Source organism: Anneissia japonica, unplaced genomic scaffold (assembly GCF_011630105.1).
Source record: "Anneissia japonica isolate Jap-2015-1 unplaced genomic scaffold, ASM1163010v1 scaffold5280_len750649_cov202, whole genome shotgun sequence".
Taxonomy (NCBI): Eukaryota; Metazoa; Echinodermata; class Crinoidea; order Comatulida; family Comatulidae; genus Anneissia; species Anneissia japonica.
In genome coordinates this window covers 643,414-660,310 of record NW_022703058.1, presented here as the reverse complement: position 1 = coordinate 660,310, position 16,897 = coordinate 643,414, and the positions used below count along the sequence as shown (strand labels likewise).

The 16,897-nt window shown below is 32.4% G+C and overlaps 2 protein-coding genes across 16 annotated transcripts in view; both read right to left on the bottom strand.

The window, feature by feature from the left end:
* Window positions 1–1,341: 1,341 nt before the first annotated feature.
* Window positions 1,342–11,077, bottom strand: LOC117104274. Of its 8 annotated transcripts, none has more exons than XM_033245016.1 (5): window positions 10,971–11,077; window positions 9,595–9,789; window positions 7,528–7,837; window positions 5,468–5,723; window positions 1,342–4,461 (listed from the first exon to the last, which is right to left on the bottom strand). In XM_033245016.1, the coding sequence occupies exons 2-5, from the start codon at window positions 9,778–9,780 to the stop codon at window positions 3,753–3,755; spliced, it is 1,461 nt and encodes a 486-aa protein (XP_033100907.1). In that variant the 5' UTR covers window positions 9,781–9,789; window positions 10,971–11,077; the 3' UTR covers window positions 1,342–3,752. The 8 variants fall into 8 exon arrangements, with proteins under 8 accessions (XP_033100907.1, XP_033100909.1, XP_033100908.1 ...); XM_033245018.1 differs by having other exon boundaries at window positions 9,595–9,786; window positions 10,971–11,076; XM_033245017.1 differs by having other exon boundaries at window positions 10,967–11,073.
* A 1,636-nt stretch (window positions 11,078–12,713) lies between these two features.
* Window positions 12,714–16,897, bottom strand: part of LOC117104260 (CUGBP Elav-like family member 3-A) — a 66,004-nt gene continuing 61,820 nt past the window's right edge. For all 8 annotated transcript variants that reach the window (XR_004444720.1, XM_033244991.1, XM_033244990.1 and 5 more), the window contains one exon: window positions 12,714–16,872. The gene's annotated coding sequence lies outside the window, so the exon portion shown is untranslated. The remainder of the gene's footprint in view (window positions 16,873–16,897) is intronic.

The following is a 16,897-nucleotide window of genomic DNA, read 5'->3' as shown; positions in this document are numbered from 1 at the left end:
GTACTCACGTTATTTTGTTATTAAAAGTCTCCTTCGTAGTCTTAGAACTCCATTGAGTTATGTTTATATGTAAAACGCCACCTGGAGTGGTATCAAAAACAATTCATTAATAGTTTTGTAAAGTGCTATTCCTTTATGATGATGAGGATGGTGAAGATGATGATAATACTGAATACTGGTGATGGATTTTTATGATGTTGATGATGTTAATGACAGGAGCTGATCCAGAGATGTCCGAACATATGTCGGAAGGGGGGGGGGGGGGGGCGAAAGTGGAGCCGATCGAAATAACACTACCCTTGGTGTTCTAGACGCCCGAAAATAACCTCTGGGACACTTTGGGCGATCACTTTTTTTCTTTTCCTTCCTTTCTTTTCTTCCTAAATCTGCTCCTGGATGATTATGATGATGTTGATGATTATGATGATGATGACGATAATAATGGTATAATGGTATTGGTGGGAATGATGATGATGTTAATGGCAGTGATGATGATAATTAAGATTATGTTTATGATTGTAGGATAAGAATCGACTTTTTAAAAGAAAACGACTCCGATGGAATCGATAGGCCTATTAATGGTCAAGCTGGCCTTAAGTATTGCAATAAAAATTTATCACCATTTTAAAGTGAGGGCATTCATTTTTGTAAAGTATGCACGTGCTATATGCCAGCAGGATCACTTGCAAAATGTTTCCGACGGCTATCATTTATTCATGTCAACTTTATTCAACACAGTTGCAGGCCCGTAGGATGCAGTGAGTATTGGTCGGGTTGAAAGGGATGAAGTATTCCTCCCCGGAGAAAGATGACTTCCACTTGTGGTGCTAGAGTTTCCCCAAAGAGACAACATTCCTTGCCAAAGATAGTCGCAATTTAAAATAAAAATAAATTGCAATTTAATTAAATTCATTACTATAGTGATGAATAGTTAACACAAATAGGGGGAGGGGCAGGCCCCCTGTCGGGGAGATCTGCCCTCCCCCATCGTGGAGAAAAAAAAATAGTAGTTCATATTAGTAGACTCTAAAATCCGATGAAATAAGCCTTTCAAACTCCTAAATTGTCATATATTTTGAGGCCTTTGCTCCTTGGATCACTTTGGAATGATTTTGAGCAACGCCCGACCCACCTTTATTTGCTCCTACACAACTGCAAATTCTAATGCCCTCTTGCTGAGCAGGTGTGTACAGCAGCGGATTGTTGGGCATCAGTGTCCTGTGATTAAAATGCTCATATAAAAGGATTAAATTAAGTAACCAATTTAAATATTGAATTGATATTTTGTTTATGTGTATTAGTTCAGCTTCCTCATCAACCAGAAAGTTCACACAAACAAATGCTACAACTTGTATAATATTCATGATTTATTACAGTAAATAACACATTGTTATACATAATATATACTTTACATAATAAAATCAAAGTAGTTATATCTTAGTCTGATAATATTTCTTTTTTTAAACTGAGTTTTCCGAGCACAACAAACAAAAGATCTAAAAAAGTCTGAGGACTGCTTTTTTTGTACCAAGGACAACTCAAAACATTTATTTCAAAAATCTTTATAAAGGTGGCCCTTCCAGCTAGACGGAAGGTCAAGAGAGAATATATTTTGTTTTATCTTTGAGTCCTCTAATACAACCAGTGGCACATTGGTACAGTATATCTTTAAATTCGTCACAGACCAATATGCCTCTGGGGTTGGGTATCATATTTAGTAGAAAAAATTAAAATAAAAAAAAAAAATTACACTGCAAATAAATATGTGTTTGAAGTGCTTAGAAGTGGTATTGAATAGTCTCTCACTTGAAGTGTCAAAGTGTGAGTGCTCATCCAGTTAAACCCCCACCCTCTCACTATTCTTGCACAAATGCCTTTCATTTAGTTACTAAACAAGTACCTACTACTATGTATGAATCCCAGTCCGCCATTGCATACAACACTGTTAATTAGTGATCAGTATAATTTATTACAGCAATTTAAACCTCCTTTTAGTTATGAGTATCATAATCAATGTTGTTCTCCCTTTTATATTTGTTGACATATAGTTCTGTTCATTCCTCTAAAAGGTGACTGCTACATGCTATTTAAATGAGCATATGAAATATTAAACTGCAACATGATGAAAAATTATACCAATGAGTATTATAATAGCAGTAGCAACATTATACATAAGCATTTATACACCCTGTAATTGGACAGCGACTAAAATCTAAATTGTTTTGTCCCATGCTTATAGTGCCACAACCATACAGACAAGACAGTGTCTTGAAACAAAATTAATTCATTCCAGTTGTATTTGTAATGTCCATCCAAATGGATACTTAAACTGGTTTCAAAAACCTATGCAAAATCGAATCATTAGGCCTCTTAAAAAGATATGTAGATAAAAACCATATTTTATTATAGTCTATTTACACTTTATTGTTACAATATATCCAACAGAGCGAATTAGTCACCAAATATGATGCATCACATTTTCACCAAGTGGGTATTAAAGTTGTTTACCTTGCCAAAGTCTCCCATGCTATACGCATTGAGTGGAGTCGAAAATGGTGTATGTTAAATCGTCTAAAATGTAATGAAGATAGCATAGAAGATACTTTTTATAACAATGTATACATTTTGAATGATTCATAGATTCATGAGTCTAAGGTTGATTTGACTTACATTTCGATTCAGACTAAAAATATGAAGTGTTTTGAGAGACTTCTAGGGAGCCTAGGACAATCACTCGCGAAACTTGCCACATCCAGTGCTGACTAAGACAATCTCTGTACATTTAGAGGTACACATTGAGCTTAAATGCTGTCACCTAGTCATTTTGTTGCAATTGCTGAATTGTAGAATAAGACGTTTTTTTACTACGATGGCCAATGAGTCAGAAGAACGTTGTTTGTATGACTCTTTAGTCTAGGCCTGTGTTTTCCATCAGTTTATTTCACTTCATTTCAAATCTAACGGGTCAAAATTCTGACGTTTATTAAATATTTACCAAGGTTTTTGATAGTTATTTTACGATAAAATTTACGAATAAATACGTTTGAGGAGTCTTAAAACTGTCAAAATTTATTCGAGAGGAGGCTTATTATTGTGTGAAAATACTACCAATTAGTGGTTTGTTTTGATGTCATACCCACTGTAACCACTTTGTGTTGGTGACTAATTCAGTCTACTGCTAGACAGGCCAAACCTCTCCAGGCCAAATCCTAGAGAGGCTAGGCATACAGTATCCTTATTCAGCTTGCCACTCAATGTTGTTTTCAATTGTATTTTGCTATATTGCCATTTTATATTATTTTAAAACTAAATATTGTGTTATTTTTGGCATTTGGTCTTGTTCACTTTTAGTGATAATATTCTTGAATAATTTTTAATACTTTGGTTATTTAGCAAGTTTATGGTTATACAGTAGTCACTGTGTCAGATACAGTTTATTTTAATTTCTTCAGTCAAATCAGATAAATACTTTGAATCAATTGCACATAATCATATAAAGTAGCTTAAAGTTGTCTCCCATGAACTGATCATCGTAATTATTCTCAAGCTGTATTCATTCTTCTATTCTTGGTAGAAAATTAAACGTCGTGAGTATTGTATTTTTAATTGGCTGTCATTCATGGATCATTACAATTGCAGTTCAGGAGAAGCACTTTAAGCATACTCCATTCACAACTCTCATACTCAAAACATTACTGTACTTCATACTCAATCAAAAATAATAGGCACAAATAATTTTAATGGTCACATGATTAATGTTGCCATGGTTTTGCAGTAAGCTCCATCTTAGACTCTGTAGGAGAATTGTTTGTTGGTTCTATGACCAGTTTCTCTACTCCAGGAATTTCTTTACCATCTTGTACTAATTGTAGTATTTGCATGAATGACGGTCGATACTCACTAGTACCAACTTCATCCTTTGACTCTCCTGTTGCTATGGCAACATCCTGTTTGGGGTCAACTGTGAAATTTGTATTTAAACTGCTTTCACGTGCCACTGATGTCTCTGAAGAAGTGTTCCTGGTGATGCCTGAGGCAACAGAAGAAAGTTCAATTCCAACATCTGTATTTGCTCCCCCTGCTGTAACAAGTGCAGAGGAAGATAGCTGCTGTTGTTCTGCATCTCCCATTTTCTTGACTTTTTCTTCATCAGTGAGTATCATTGTTTCTGGTTCTAATTCAGGGATCATCTCTGTATTAATATTTATGTCATTTTCAGAATCTATCTCATCACTTTCAGTAGCTTCATCCTTTTCATCTTCATTCTCTTCAGATTCTTGTGTGTCACTTTCAGTTATTGCTACCTCTTCTACATGTTCGTCATCCTCCTTATCGGTGTCCTTTATTATGTCCTCATTTTCTTCATCTGTCTCCTCATTTTGAGGAATAGTATCATAAGTTTCAATGCACTTTTCTTTTAGCCATGTCTCATATCCTTGCAGTCCAATCTCATGAAAAAATCTACGGGAAAGAATAAACAAAAAAAGCTATATAACTCATATTACAACACCACCCGATTCTACCTAATAAGGTCTGATAAGTATCAGTTTCGGTGACATCACCATTCATGATGCCGTCACCAAACCTGATTAGAGGATTCTGATCAGATGATTGATGACTGGTGCTGTCACCAGTATAGAAGTGTATCAGCATTTCATTTGTCACCAAAACTGATCACTTAGGTAGAATCAGCTGACACCACAGTGAATCTTAACTGCTATATTTTACAAGAGGACCTCTACCATGAATCCCTCAACAAGGAGGCCCTCTAACATGAATCCCCTAACAATCTAATCTAATCTTCTCTTATCTGGTCATTTATAAAACACCTTTCTTTACAGATACGAAGCGCTGTAAGTTTTTCCCTGGTCATTGGGTCCACAAGTGTTACTGCCATCTTGGTGCAAGAGCAAGCAACCCAACCAAGTACCCATTTATACTCCTGGGTGGAGAGAAGCAATTAGATAAAGTTCCTTGCTCAAGGACACAAGCGAAATGGACAGCGGGGGATTGTAACCCCGACCTCGAGGTGGGAAAACCAAACCGTTTCTGCTGCGCCAAACCGCTTCCACACAACACAATAATGATGCCTCTACCATGAATCCCTCAACAAGGATGCCCACTAACATGAAAACCTCCATATGGTCGCCTTCTCCCATGAATCCCTCAACAAGGATTGCTGCTTGGGACATCCCATGAAAAGTGATTAGGTTCACTGTTGGAGTCCCCCGGGCCAGTATTTGTGACATTTTAGTTTGTTTTGTATTTGCTTTTTGCTTGTACTGTATGTTGTTTCTTCTGGATTGAAAAAGGATGCCTCTACATTGAATCCTCTAGAAAAATTCCCCTACCACAACTAACTGTATTTAATGTAGGCAAAATAAATGAAAAACATTATCAAAATTTGTGTAATCTTTCAAAACTTAAAATCATCCCTGAAAATGTATTATAAACATTATTTGATCACCTTGAGAAGTAGAACAGCTTAGCTTGTAGCAAGAGGTCTTGACTTTGCTGTTGTCCAGCTTCTTGTTTCCCAGCCAGCCGTGACAAGATCTGTTGTACTCCACTCTGGAATCTCTGATCTCCATCAAAATCATAGCAATAAAATTGCTCATAAATTCCATCTGCTACTAAAGTCTTCAATCTTTCTATGATGTTCTCAAAGTTGTGTGGTTTAGGGATGTTCATTAGCCATTGGCTGTTTGTGTTCTGTGTGTGATCTGAATATAAAGAAAGTACAATTTAAAAGAGCCTTTTAGGTATACTGTATGTATTCAGCAGATTTGGAAGACCTACAGTATTTCAGAGAATGCAGTGCGTTGGTCATTTTTGAGAGACGACCAGCACTACATGAGGCTTGCCATCCCAAAATTAGCATACTGTCACTAAATGTTAAACTGAGTAATTAGCATAAGAAAGTGGCAGTATTGTATACTTAATGCAGAGAAGCTGTAATACTTTTACTCTTTGGCAATAAAAAGTCAATTCTAGTAAATGATCTATCATTTTAAAGCTTATGATGTGAAATATATAAATATATTAAAAAGTAAATTTTCTTGTTTTGGCCATAGATGCTGGTTTTGGCATGGCAAGCCCTCTATGTGTGCCAATATTAAAGTACTAAAATCTGATGGTTTTCAGTACATAATTGCATAGAAATCTAAATATTGCACTACAGGTCATTTTATTAGTTTGTTTACATTGACATGACTAAGTTCAACAACAGCAATGAAAAGAGTTTTGAATAAATAGATTCAGATATAAACCAGCAGTAGTAATTTCTGCTGGTACTATCCATCTTGTTGATTTAAAGGTTTTCTGATTCAATCGTTGATTTAAAGGTTTTCTGATTCAATCAAAATATTCAAGATAAAAACATATGTTTTCTAGTTACTAGTATTCAGCTGACTCATTATCACATTAGATATTGGCAAAAAAAAATATATTTTGTAGATTCAAAATATAAAAGATTCCAGATTATCTTACTGAAGTGTGTTTATGCACCAAAATATGTAACTATTTTTTCTCTAATGCTTGCTTATAGGATTATATATATTTTGCATATCCTACAATACTCCACATTAATGTTGCTGTTTTTTTTATATTGGAGTGAATAGCGGTGGTTAAGGTGCTTGCCTTCCAATCCTAGTGTCGTGGGTTCAACCCTGTCACAGTAACAGGATTTTTTCTAAAGACCAAAACAATTCCCTTCAGAAGGCCTCATAATGAGATTTGGTCTATAGTAAAGCACCTTGTGTACATGTTTGCCTTGTGAAGGTATCGCCAGTTAGAAAAGTGATTAAGTTTGTTATTTGGCATATCCTTGACCTTTGTGCTTAAAATTGAACAAACTTTTATTAATATTATTTATATTAATTTATAGTCATGTTTCTTCAAATGATATTCTACATTGTATAAAGGAAGGTAGGAAGAATATTAAATTAGGAAGAATTACAGTAAACTAAAAAACATATAATAACATAATTTTATGAATTATTTGTTTATAGTAAGGTATTCCCATTGACCATATATAATCTGTTCTGTTTGGTTAAATCAGCAACTTGATTACACTTACAGTACTGTATTTATTTACTGTGTAAATTACTTTAATTTGAATCACAACACATCCGGTAGATTAAAAACTCATTTATTAGAACAAGTAGGTTTAGAGATTCAATCATACCATGTGCAATCCAGCTCAAAAATAAAGCATTTTTCATGAGGACTAAACCATCTATATATACAAACGTTTTATCCAAAGCGTTGACAAAGACACAGGAGTAGCCGAAATATTCGTCCAATAAATTATAGTGTTTTTAAAGTCAACATCTTACGTTTTTGAGTTTCATTACTGTTACGCTATATTATATTGTATGTTTCCAAAAACACGTAGACATGGCTTCTTCATATTTATATCATTTTGTGCCACTTTATATTTTAATTTGTCTTGATGGTCTTTTTCAATGTTTTATACTAGTAACAAGGAAGTCAATTTGCATTTGGAAAATGCAAGTTACCTCTCACCTTTAAATGCCATGTTCAGCATCTCCCCTAAAGGCTCCAATAACCGACTCCACACCATAACTACTTCTATATCCTGATTTAATGCTCCAGTCTTAGAGTCACAAACATTAATAAATTTAAGGCAGAAATCAACATATGCTCTGAACATTGTTCGATGTTGAGTTAATGCAGGAATTCGTTGGAAGTAACGTTCATGATCTTTTGCAGTTATTATCGTCAAAGCAACCTGAAGACTGTCTCGCAGCTGCCGGGCACCCTTTGATGCTGCCATCACAGAGAATGCGAGTAGCCCTGTTGTTGAAAGTTCAGGCTAGAAAAAAAAAGTTCAAATTTTACAAATAATAACATAGTCTTTACCACTAAATCTTGGTGCAACATGTAGCATGACGTTCTCTACCTTGAAGTTAGCATTTCTTTAATATGATCTAGCTCAGCTAAATTGCAATTTGTCTATTTCAGTGTCTCCTTTTATCCCTCCACCCCGAAACCTTAACCCCCCCCCCAAAAAAACAAAAAAAAAAAAAACTTAAGTAAATTGAAATTTCTGTTGACTGAAAATTATTTGTAATAACTATGGCCAAATGAGGGTGGCATGAAATGGAGAGATAATTCCCAAGCAATGCAATTATGAAAAAAATTTTACCTATTTTTTTGTTGTTGAAAAAACACTCTCCTTTGTTTGTTTATTTTATTTATTTATTCATTTTTATGCTTTTCATCATGATTCATGGTCTGACACTGTCAGACGATTTTATTGTGGAAAGCGCTCTACAAATATCCTACCATTACCATTACAACCATTAGTAGATGATCCCTAAATCAGTATACACTGACCTGAAGAACATTGTGCAAGACATATAAAATGGAACAATTCAAATTGACTAATAATTACTAACTATAGTATAACATGCAATTAGATCACAAAATCATAAGATTCTAGAATAAACAAGGCAACTGACAAAATCCTGTGATATTCACACACATTGAAAAACAAATATTTCTTGAATGTGATTTTAAAATAATTGAACACAGTCCCTGATGATGATTCAAGATTTTTAGCCCTTATAAAATTTAATGAATCTTTAGACTATTGTTCTGAAAAATACTTTTGTCTGATTTTGTCTGATATTCCTTGTCTCATTCAAATTAGATAATATTAGACAAAGTCAAAGGATTGAAAAACTGAATAAAAGTTTGCCATACAAATAATTATTCCATAATGTTCTTGTTTGATTTACGACTTTCGATATATTCAACATATACAATGTGTTATGCTAATGTCAAGTACTTGGTAAATTATTATTGAAAATTTAAACAAGAAAATATGTCTCTCACCAACTAACATGTATGTGTATCAAGCATTTCCCTTCTTGTTTGAAATTAAGGATTGTATTAAAAGATTACGCAAATCTAAAAAAATGAATTATTTTGTCATCTGTCTCATGTTGAATGCTGACAACTTAATTGATAATGAGAACATTGAACATTTTTTAGATATTACTTCAGTCAGACATTTTCACAAAACTTTCATAGAAATTACAAATTATCAAGTTGAGCATTTTCTCCACACTTTAAGAAAATATCAATTTGACAGCTTTGTATGTATTGAGTCACCACGAGAAAGACATTAGCCAGAATGTAATTTTAATAATCTAAATCTGCAAACCGATTTGTTAGTCTTGATTGAATAAGCCAATTTGTAGTTTGAACTGCATATGCCCGTATCCAAAGTCAATCAACATAAACATATGTTTTGTGGCTTGTTGTAGTATCAGTTACTGCTTGGATTAAAACATTGCATTTTGGGTTTGATTTGTGATATATCCATATCAAGAATAGACCAGCAACTTCTATAAGTCCAATAAATTCTCAAAAGCTATATAAATATTCATTAAAAACTGGTAAATTTGACTTGGAGTCCAATGTACCAAATACTCTCAATACTGTATAGTATTGAGAGTATAGAAGGATCAAAACATAAATATCAGGGTTATGGCTAGGCATTTTACACCAAAGTACAAACATTATTTAATTGCACTAGCAAACTTTGATGCAAATGTTACTCACTTTTTCAAAATTAGTAGAAGAAAACCATTTGTTTCTCAAATATTGGTGGGCAGGCTGCCCCGTGTTTTGACTGAATATGAATTTTAGTTCGCCAGTGTCAAACGCTGTTTGAGAGCCAAGTGCAGCTAGGCTCCACACGAACTCCAGCTTCTCAGGAACACTACCTTTCACTGCGGCTGCAGCCATATTGATCTACTGTGGAAGAGGAGATAGTAAAAAGTTATCTTTCTTGAGATAAATATAAAATATGTTGTCTAATATAATGCAACAAAATTTATTATATATTCTTTTTAATGCATAAAATACAGAACTTTACTTTGCATTTTGAGCAGAGAAGACAAAAAGATCATCTTGAAAGGTTTTTAATGACAAATTATTTTAAAAATGACATAAAAATTGACATGAAAACAGTCTATGATATTCTTGAACAACAGTCTCACATTTTAATCATGTGCAATTTACATTAATCACCATAAAAACAATACGATGTTATAAAGAGCTGTTGTTCATGACACTAGTTTCGTCAAAAGATAATTGGATGTTGAAAGGGATCAATACTGGTACATCTTTAAAAAAATATCCAGGTACAGGTATTTCTTTTTGATATCAACAATCTGTTTTGTTTTTAATTTATTATTGAGCATTGCATTGTGCTCCATCGAGCATCTGTGTAATTACATTTTATTATATAGTTCTAGGCCAACACCATGCATGTCTTAGATTCTGCACACATATGACGACAATAAAATGATAATGATAACAAATGATAATGATACCGATAATTATAATGATAATAATAATAATAATAATAATAATAATAATAATAATAATATATAATGATCAATCAAGTGTGGAACCATTTTGGTAAGTGATTAAAAGGGCTAAAACTATACCACAATAGGTAAGGGATGTACCTCAAAACCTTTCCTCTCGTACCATAGATTCCACTCCCTCCCTCAGACGTCACTGTCTCAGTCAGTCTCACCCACTAGGCCTACCAAAACAGTCCTGGATCCCCAACCAGCAAACTTATTCTGTATTCAAAACAACTCACACGGTTTCCTAGCATAGGCGTAGGCCTACTGTACTGCTTGCTAACAGATGCTGGCCTAGCCTACTATGACTGCCAAACTACTACTAGGCCTAGGCCCACTCTACTACTAACTAGTACTGCTACTTCTTCTTTCTAGCCTAGAGGGTAGGCCTAGCTTGGCTTTCCGCCAGAGAAATGGGCTAGTTCAGGGAAGGCAGTACCTAACCACCACCGCACCAGCCACATGCTTCATGGATGGCTTAATTGACTCTAATGTTAATATTTATGGTGCATCCATGACCTAACCTAGATATAGGTAGACACAGGGGAAAAACTCACTTACTCATACCCCGAAAGCAAAGTAAACAATACCACCTTCTCTTGTTAACTGTAAACAAACCAAAATAACTAAATGATCATCACACTGCACTGCATGCAAGTATGCACGCGCTGGCAGCTAGCTCAGATTTCTCCATGCTCAGACTGTGTTGAAATACCCATCCATAGTAGGGGGTGTAAGATGTGAAATATCAGCAGAGTTTACAGTCACATTATTTAATCCTATGTTCAGATTAGTGGTTATTATTTTTATAAAATGTGTTCTTTTTATTCAGAAACAGCAGCTTTAGCTGAATAAAATATTTTAAAAAGTTGTAAAAGCCATGTTACATATCAAAATATGAACTCCCCTTTCAATAAAATGAAACAGTCTGCCCAGGTGCCCACATAAAAGGACCAACCACACACTCGTTTTGCACATTTATAATTGGACACCTAAAAACTTCTTTAAAGTTTAGGTACTACTACAGGGAGGAATATTTATTTTGTAAGCGAACTATTATGTTTACGGACAACGTCAAATATAAGAACGTAGCCTATAATGAGGCCAATGTACTAAGTTGATGCTTTAAATTAATATTGTATTGTTCAATTATTTAATCAATGTCTGCTTGATGTCAGATAATTCGAAATATTAAATGAACACAAAATTTACTTCCAAAAAGGTGCGTTCCAATCCATGTAAAATCTTCATAATCTGTATTAGTTTAATATTCTATTGTTTTCTTCCTTATAGTATATTAATCCCAGGCCTATATACCTGCCATAAATGTTGCAAAATCCAATAGGCATATTATTATATTAAATGCTTACTTGTAAGCCATCTCGGGAAGACATCCTATTCATTCTCCGCTATCAACTGGTTGCCAATATAATGTAACCACAGATGATGTGAATAGGTCTCAACAATTTAAATAATGCATCCTCACATCTGTGCAAACTCACAAATTAATTTTTGTCAGTACTGTATTATTTTCCATTGTGGCAGTCCATGATTCCACATTAAAATTACCATGTGATTCTATCAAGTCTCATTATTGTAAGTAAAAAATTACTAATCGTCATCTTAAATTTAAAACTGAAACCTCAACTCTAATAAGGGTTAGTTCTTTCCATTGTTTAAAAACTGCAAATATTGGAAATTAAATTGTATGGGCTATTCATGCTGGCTCGTTGGCCTACCTCAATATTCATCCTCTAATGGATAGAATTATAGTCCTCCATTATTTTAAGTTGGATTCATCTTTTCGAAAAAAAATATTTTTCAAACAATTAATTTAAATATTTTCTTGTAACCAAAAATCAATTTAAAAATAAAATATGTGATATAGGGATTAAATTCAAATCACACATTGGTCACATGTCATATGCATATGTAATATATATATTGAAATTAACTAGAATATTCAAATTAAGAGTAAAAATATAGGGCCTGATACTTTGGCAACTGCTGGTCACAGAGTTGCTTTCTTATTAAAATAACTTGGAACCTTCAATTGTCAGCCTTAAGCAGATTTTCTATAGACCAATATTTTTGTCTTCTGCAAACACAAAATGTTTTTATAGGTTAGGTATGGTACAAAATAACGTTCGCAAAACGTTGCAGGAACGTTCAAACTTTATTTAGTTGTGAAATGATGTATCTATGGTTCTCAAAATAACATTTTCAACACCAAACTGTAACGTTATAACGTAATAATGTTAGCTGAGGCTAAGCAATCTACAAGAAAACAAAAACGACAACACACACTTTTCTTGCGTGCATTTATTGCAGTATCATTCCTGACATTCTTCTCATGTTCATTTCATTATTTATCTTTCCATTTATGCATCTTCATTCTTATACCTTCTTTCATTTGTGCTTTATCTTTCAATATGATAATCATAACTTATCAACATTCTTTCTATTTAGTAGCTACTTAATTCTACATATTTTTTTTATAATCTTCTATAATATTTCAAATTCCTTTCTATATAGATTTGAGCAAAACATAAGAAGAGGGCTTTTCAGTTCGTTAAAACACATTGTAAGCATTTAAAAAAGTAGAGTATCAAAATCTGTATAGGTCTTTCCATCTGTACAAAACAATTAAATGTTGAACATAAAAGAAGTACAGAGAGTGAGCATGACCAACTTCACCAAACTTTTCCAACAATCAGATGATGTTTCTTTTTATAAACTATGTGAAGAAACCTGATTGGAATCAATGCACATAAGTTACATCCACACAAACTAGCAGTACAAACACTGTGCACACAACCAACCATATATTTAGGAATTAACTGTGTGTGTAATAAATATACAACATATATATTTCATTTCACCTATACATTTCAGTACCTTAAATAAAAACACACTTAAGCTGCCTACCCCATGTTGGCATAAATTCTTGCCACTGGTGAAACGTCATGCTAGTATGGTCAAGCAATTGCTTTTGAGGTCAACTTTTTTAATTCTTGGATATCAAATACAAACTAAAAAAATTAATTCAATATTTATTTTACTTTAATTAATAATGACATTGTTATTGCAATGAAATCATAGGTGAAGAGATGTTTATAGTGAAGTATATACCATATCTGTACATATTAAAATTTGACATCCACCATAGCTACTACAGACTTTATGACACTCCAAACACATTGAGTACAATATGACCATTTACACACTACCGTCATCAAACCAAACTCAAATATTGGAAAAACAATTAGCTGTACAATTCCACTTGTTCCAAAAATAAACTTTTGTCTCTGATTTCTGTATACTAATTTTTTTTATTATTAACGGTTGATAAAAATTTGTACAGGAGTTTTATGCAAACTGAAGAGCCCTCTCTGGAGTAAAATGCTCAAAATTCCCTGATAAGTTTAACATGAAGCAGGGTAGCTAATTGAATCAAGCTTTCAGTGGGCAAGCATTAAGTAACAAAGCCGCGATAACCAGGCTAATTTTTAACGATCTACTTACTACCATGCTTCCCTTTAAATCTTGACCGGAGATCAAGTTTTAAACTTAAATTTACAATGTAAAATATAATTGAAACATGATTCTTCACAAAGATAAATCTTTAGATCATGAAAAAATTAATGGGATGTTAGTAAAAAGATCTATAGCTGACCTTTGAGAATCTAACATATGACATTATCTATTTCTTAACTATGATTTTCCCCTTAAATATCATTAATATGCCTGGTATATTTCTACATTTTGTCTTAATGACAACTATATTCTTATAATCTACTAGTGCTAGCTTTTATATGTTCGTAAATATGTACAAATGGGGAGTAGCATGCTCAAAGGAAATTAAATAATTCAATGGTTTTTTTTTTACATGTTGGCAAGAACTACCACAAGGAAACTAAAGCTTAAAGATAATTGTCTGATAAAACAATTCAAATAAATATTGAATTGAAAGAATTTTAAGTTACTAATTGCCAAGTCCATAAATTCACAGATAGCTAATTTTAGGCTATGTAAATATAAGAGTAGTACTATTAATTGGCAAGGAAATATTTTCTTGATCTAATCTTTGAAATTTAACAACTTACTTAATATACAAAGTAAGCAAATAGATATTGAATTTCATTGTTCAAGTATTAGCTCATAAGAGAAGATATAAAGTTAAACTTGCCTAAGTCGACTTTGCCTTAACTGGACTATTTTCTAAGTTGATCTTATTTTACATGCCAAATTGTTTTGCTTCCATTAATTTAAGTTGACAAATTTTTCCAATGCCATTTTAGATTCGACTTAGGCAAGTTCAACTGTATCTTTAAAGAAAACAATAGAATGCTAACGTAGTATAGTATATTAGATAAATAAAAAAAACTACTGTAATATTTGAATACAATTATGTATATTCCTATTTTTATATTTTACATTTCTATCAGTATTCGATAAAACATATAAATTTATAAGTTCTTATAGCATTCTTGATGAAAATTAAACAGGTGCTGTAGTTGTGTACACATATTTAACAAGAAAATTCATGTGAATCAAAGTCACTAAATGTCAAACTGAATAAAAGAAATTTCATTTACAATGGTTTCGTTCACATTTAGATTTTTGCAAAACTGATCACAGAATGTCAAAATTTCTTTAAAAAAAATCTTATTGCTTTTGCATTCATGGAAATTGTATAAAACAAACTGTTTAGAAAGCATGGACAATTACCTGTGTACAGGAAAAAAATGCAAGTTACAAATAGGTAGACCTAACCCTTGTGATAGTTCAACCATTTCATTTCCTCTAGAGCACAATCTAGGACTTGTAAAGCTATGTACAAATTCTCAGGTTAGTTGGCTAAACTAACCTTTGAAATTAAATTCAATCCCAGATTCTGCATCATTAGCTATGACACATATTATGTAATGTCTTTTAAAGCAAATAAATTCTGTATGTAATAATAAGTTAAAATGCATTATAGTAAATTAAATAATTGAATACATCCTTGGAATACTTTTTAAAATTGGTATTTTTGTTTTTTCATGGAAATTTTAATTTGCCCAAAACATTTTGTAATATTTTATAATATATTCAACTCACAAACTGGAATGATAGGTTTGAAGGAAGTAAATACAGAGATGAGTAAGCTGGTAGGTATACAATACAATATGGTTTTGAGTTTATCTGTAAAAACCGAAAGGTCCACTGATTAATCTCAGATAAGAAAGTATAATACATACTCCAAGTATTGAAATATGATGGCGTGTATTTCAATACTTGGAGTATGTATTATACTTTCTTATATGAGTTTATCTGTTTTATGCAAGAATAGATTGAAGAATTACGACAAGCACTTGTGGTACAATTAGGCTTGAATAATTAGCCCTGATTAGGCTGAGAAATTAACATTTCCCAGCTATAATCCTGTGTATACATACTCTAAAATAATATATATATTTATATATATACATATATAAATGTACATATATACATATATATATATATATACACACATATATACATACACATATATATATAAAACAGATATATATAATATATATATATATATATCATATATATATATATTATATTATATATATGAATATTTCAACATAAGTAATATATGATGTTATCAAATGAATGTGTTTGGTGTTTGATAGTATACTACCAGCACTCTGTGATCTAAATTCTAATGCTAAGCTATTTCTAGATTTCTAGTTAGTACATGGAACAAGTTATTGCACTTTCCTTTCTCACTCAATCTCACTCGTGTCACCTGGGTTATGGTATTTTGAAGTAGAGAATAAATAAATCATATTGCAGCATAGCCCAGCCTATTAACAACAGAGTTGTTCTAAATGATAGGAATAAATTAATGAATAAATTAAGCTTAAATAACTTTGAACTCAATCTATTGAATGACCAAAGTTCAAAATCTAACAACTTTTATCCTGGGGGAATGGCAGTTATTAATATGAATACGATTAATTTCTTTGCCGTACATATATCCATAAAAAAATAACTCAAGTGAGCCCCAAAAATCCAGAAAAAATTTCTCCTTTAGAAAGCTTATCTTAAAATACTGATAAGTAATTAAATATTCTGTTAACATTTTCCTATGTTAAGCATTAAGTAACATTTCAAGTTATTTCATCTTTGCATACATAAAAGTAAAGAGAACAGTGTATTATGTTCTGTAAAATACTTATTGAAGATTGATTCCCACAGATTTCTTTTTTTCATATCTTGAAAACTTATAAACTTCTATTATTTAAATTTCTAAAATAAAATGTAGCTGTTTATATATAATAATAAAGATAAAATCAGTTTTCATCAGATGTTTTCATAACCACTGATAGCAGTTGACAGCATGCATTCGAATGCTGTGTTAATTCTCCCCTGTATTTTTTTTGTTTTTGTTTTTATGGACACTACACCTCTGTCAAATTCATCTCTCAATCTGCAAGAAAAAAAATACAGATTAT

Coding starts and splice junctions, on each gene's coding strand:
- LOC117104274 (XM_033245016.1), bottom strand. CDS start 9,780: ATGGCTGCAGCCGCAGTGAAAGGTAGTGTTCCTGAGAAGCTGGAGTTC. Junction 5,724..7,527: donor GCTGAACATGGCATTTAAAG/GTGAGAGGTAAC, acceptor CTTTATATTCAG/ATCACACACAGAACACAAAC. Junction 4,462..5,467: donor AAGCTGTTCTACTTCTCAAG/GTGATCAAATAA, acceptor TCTTTCCCGTAG/ATTTTTTCATGAGATTGGAC.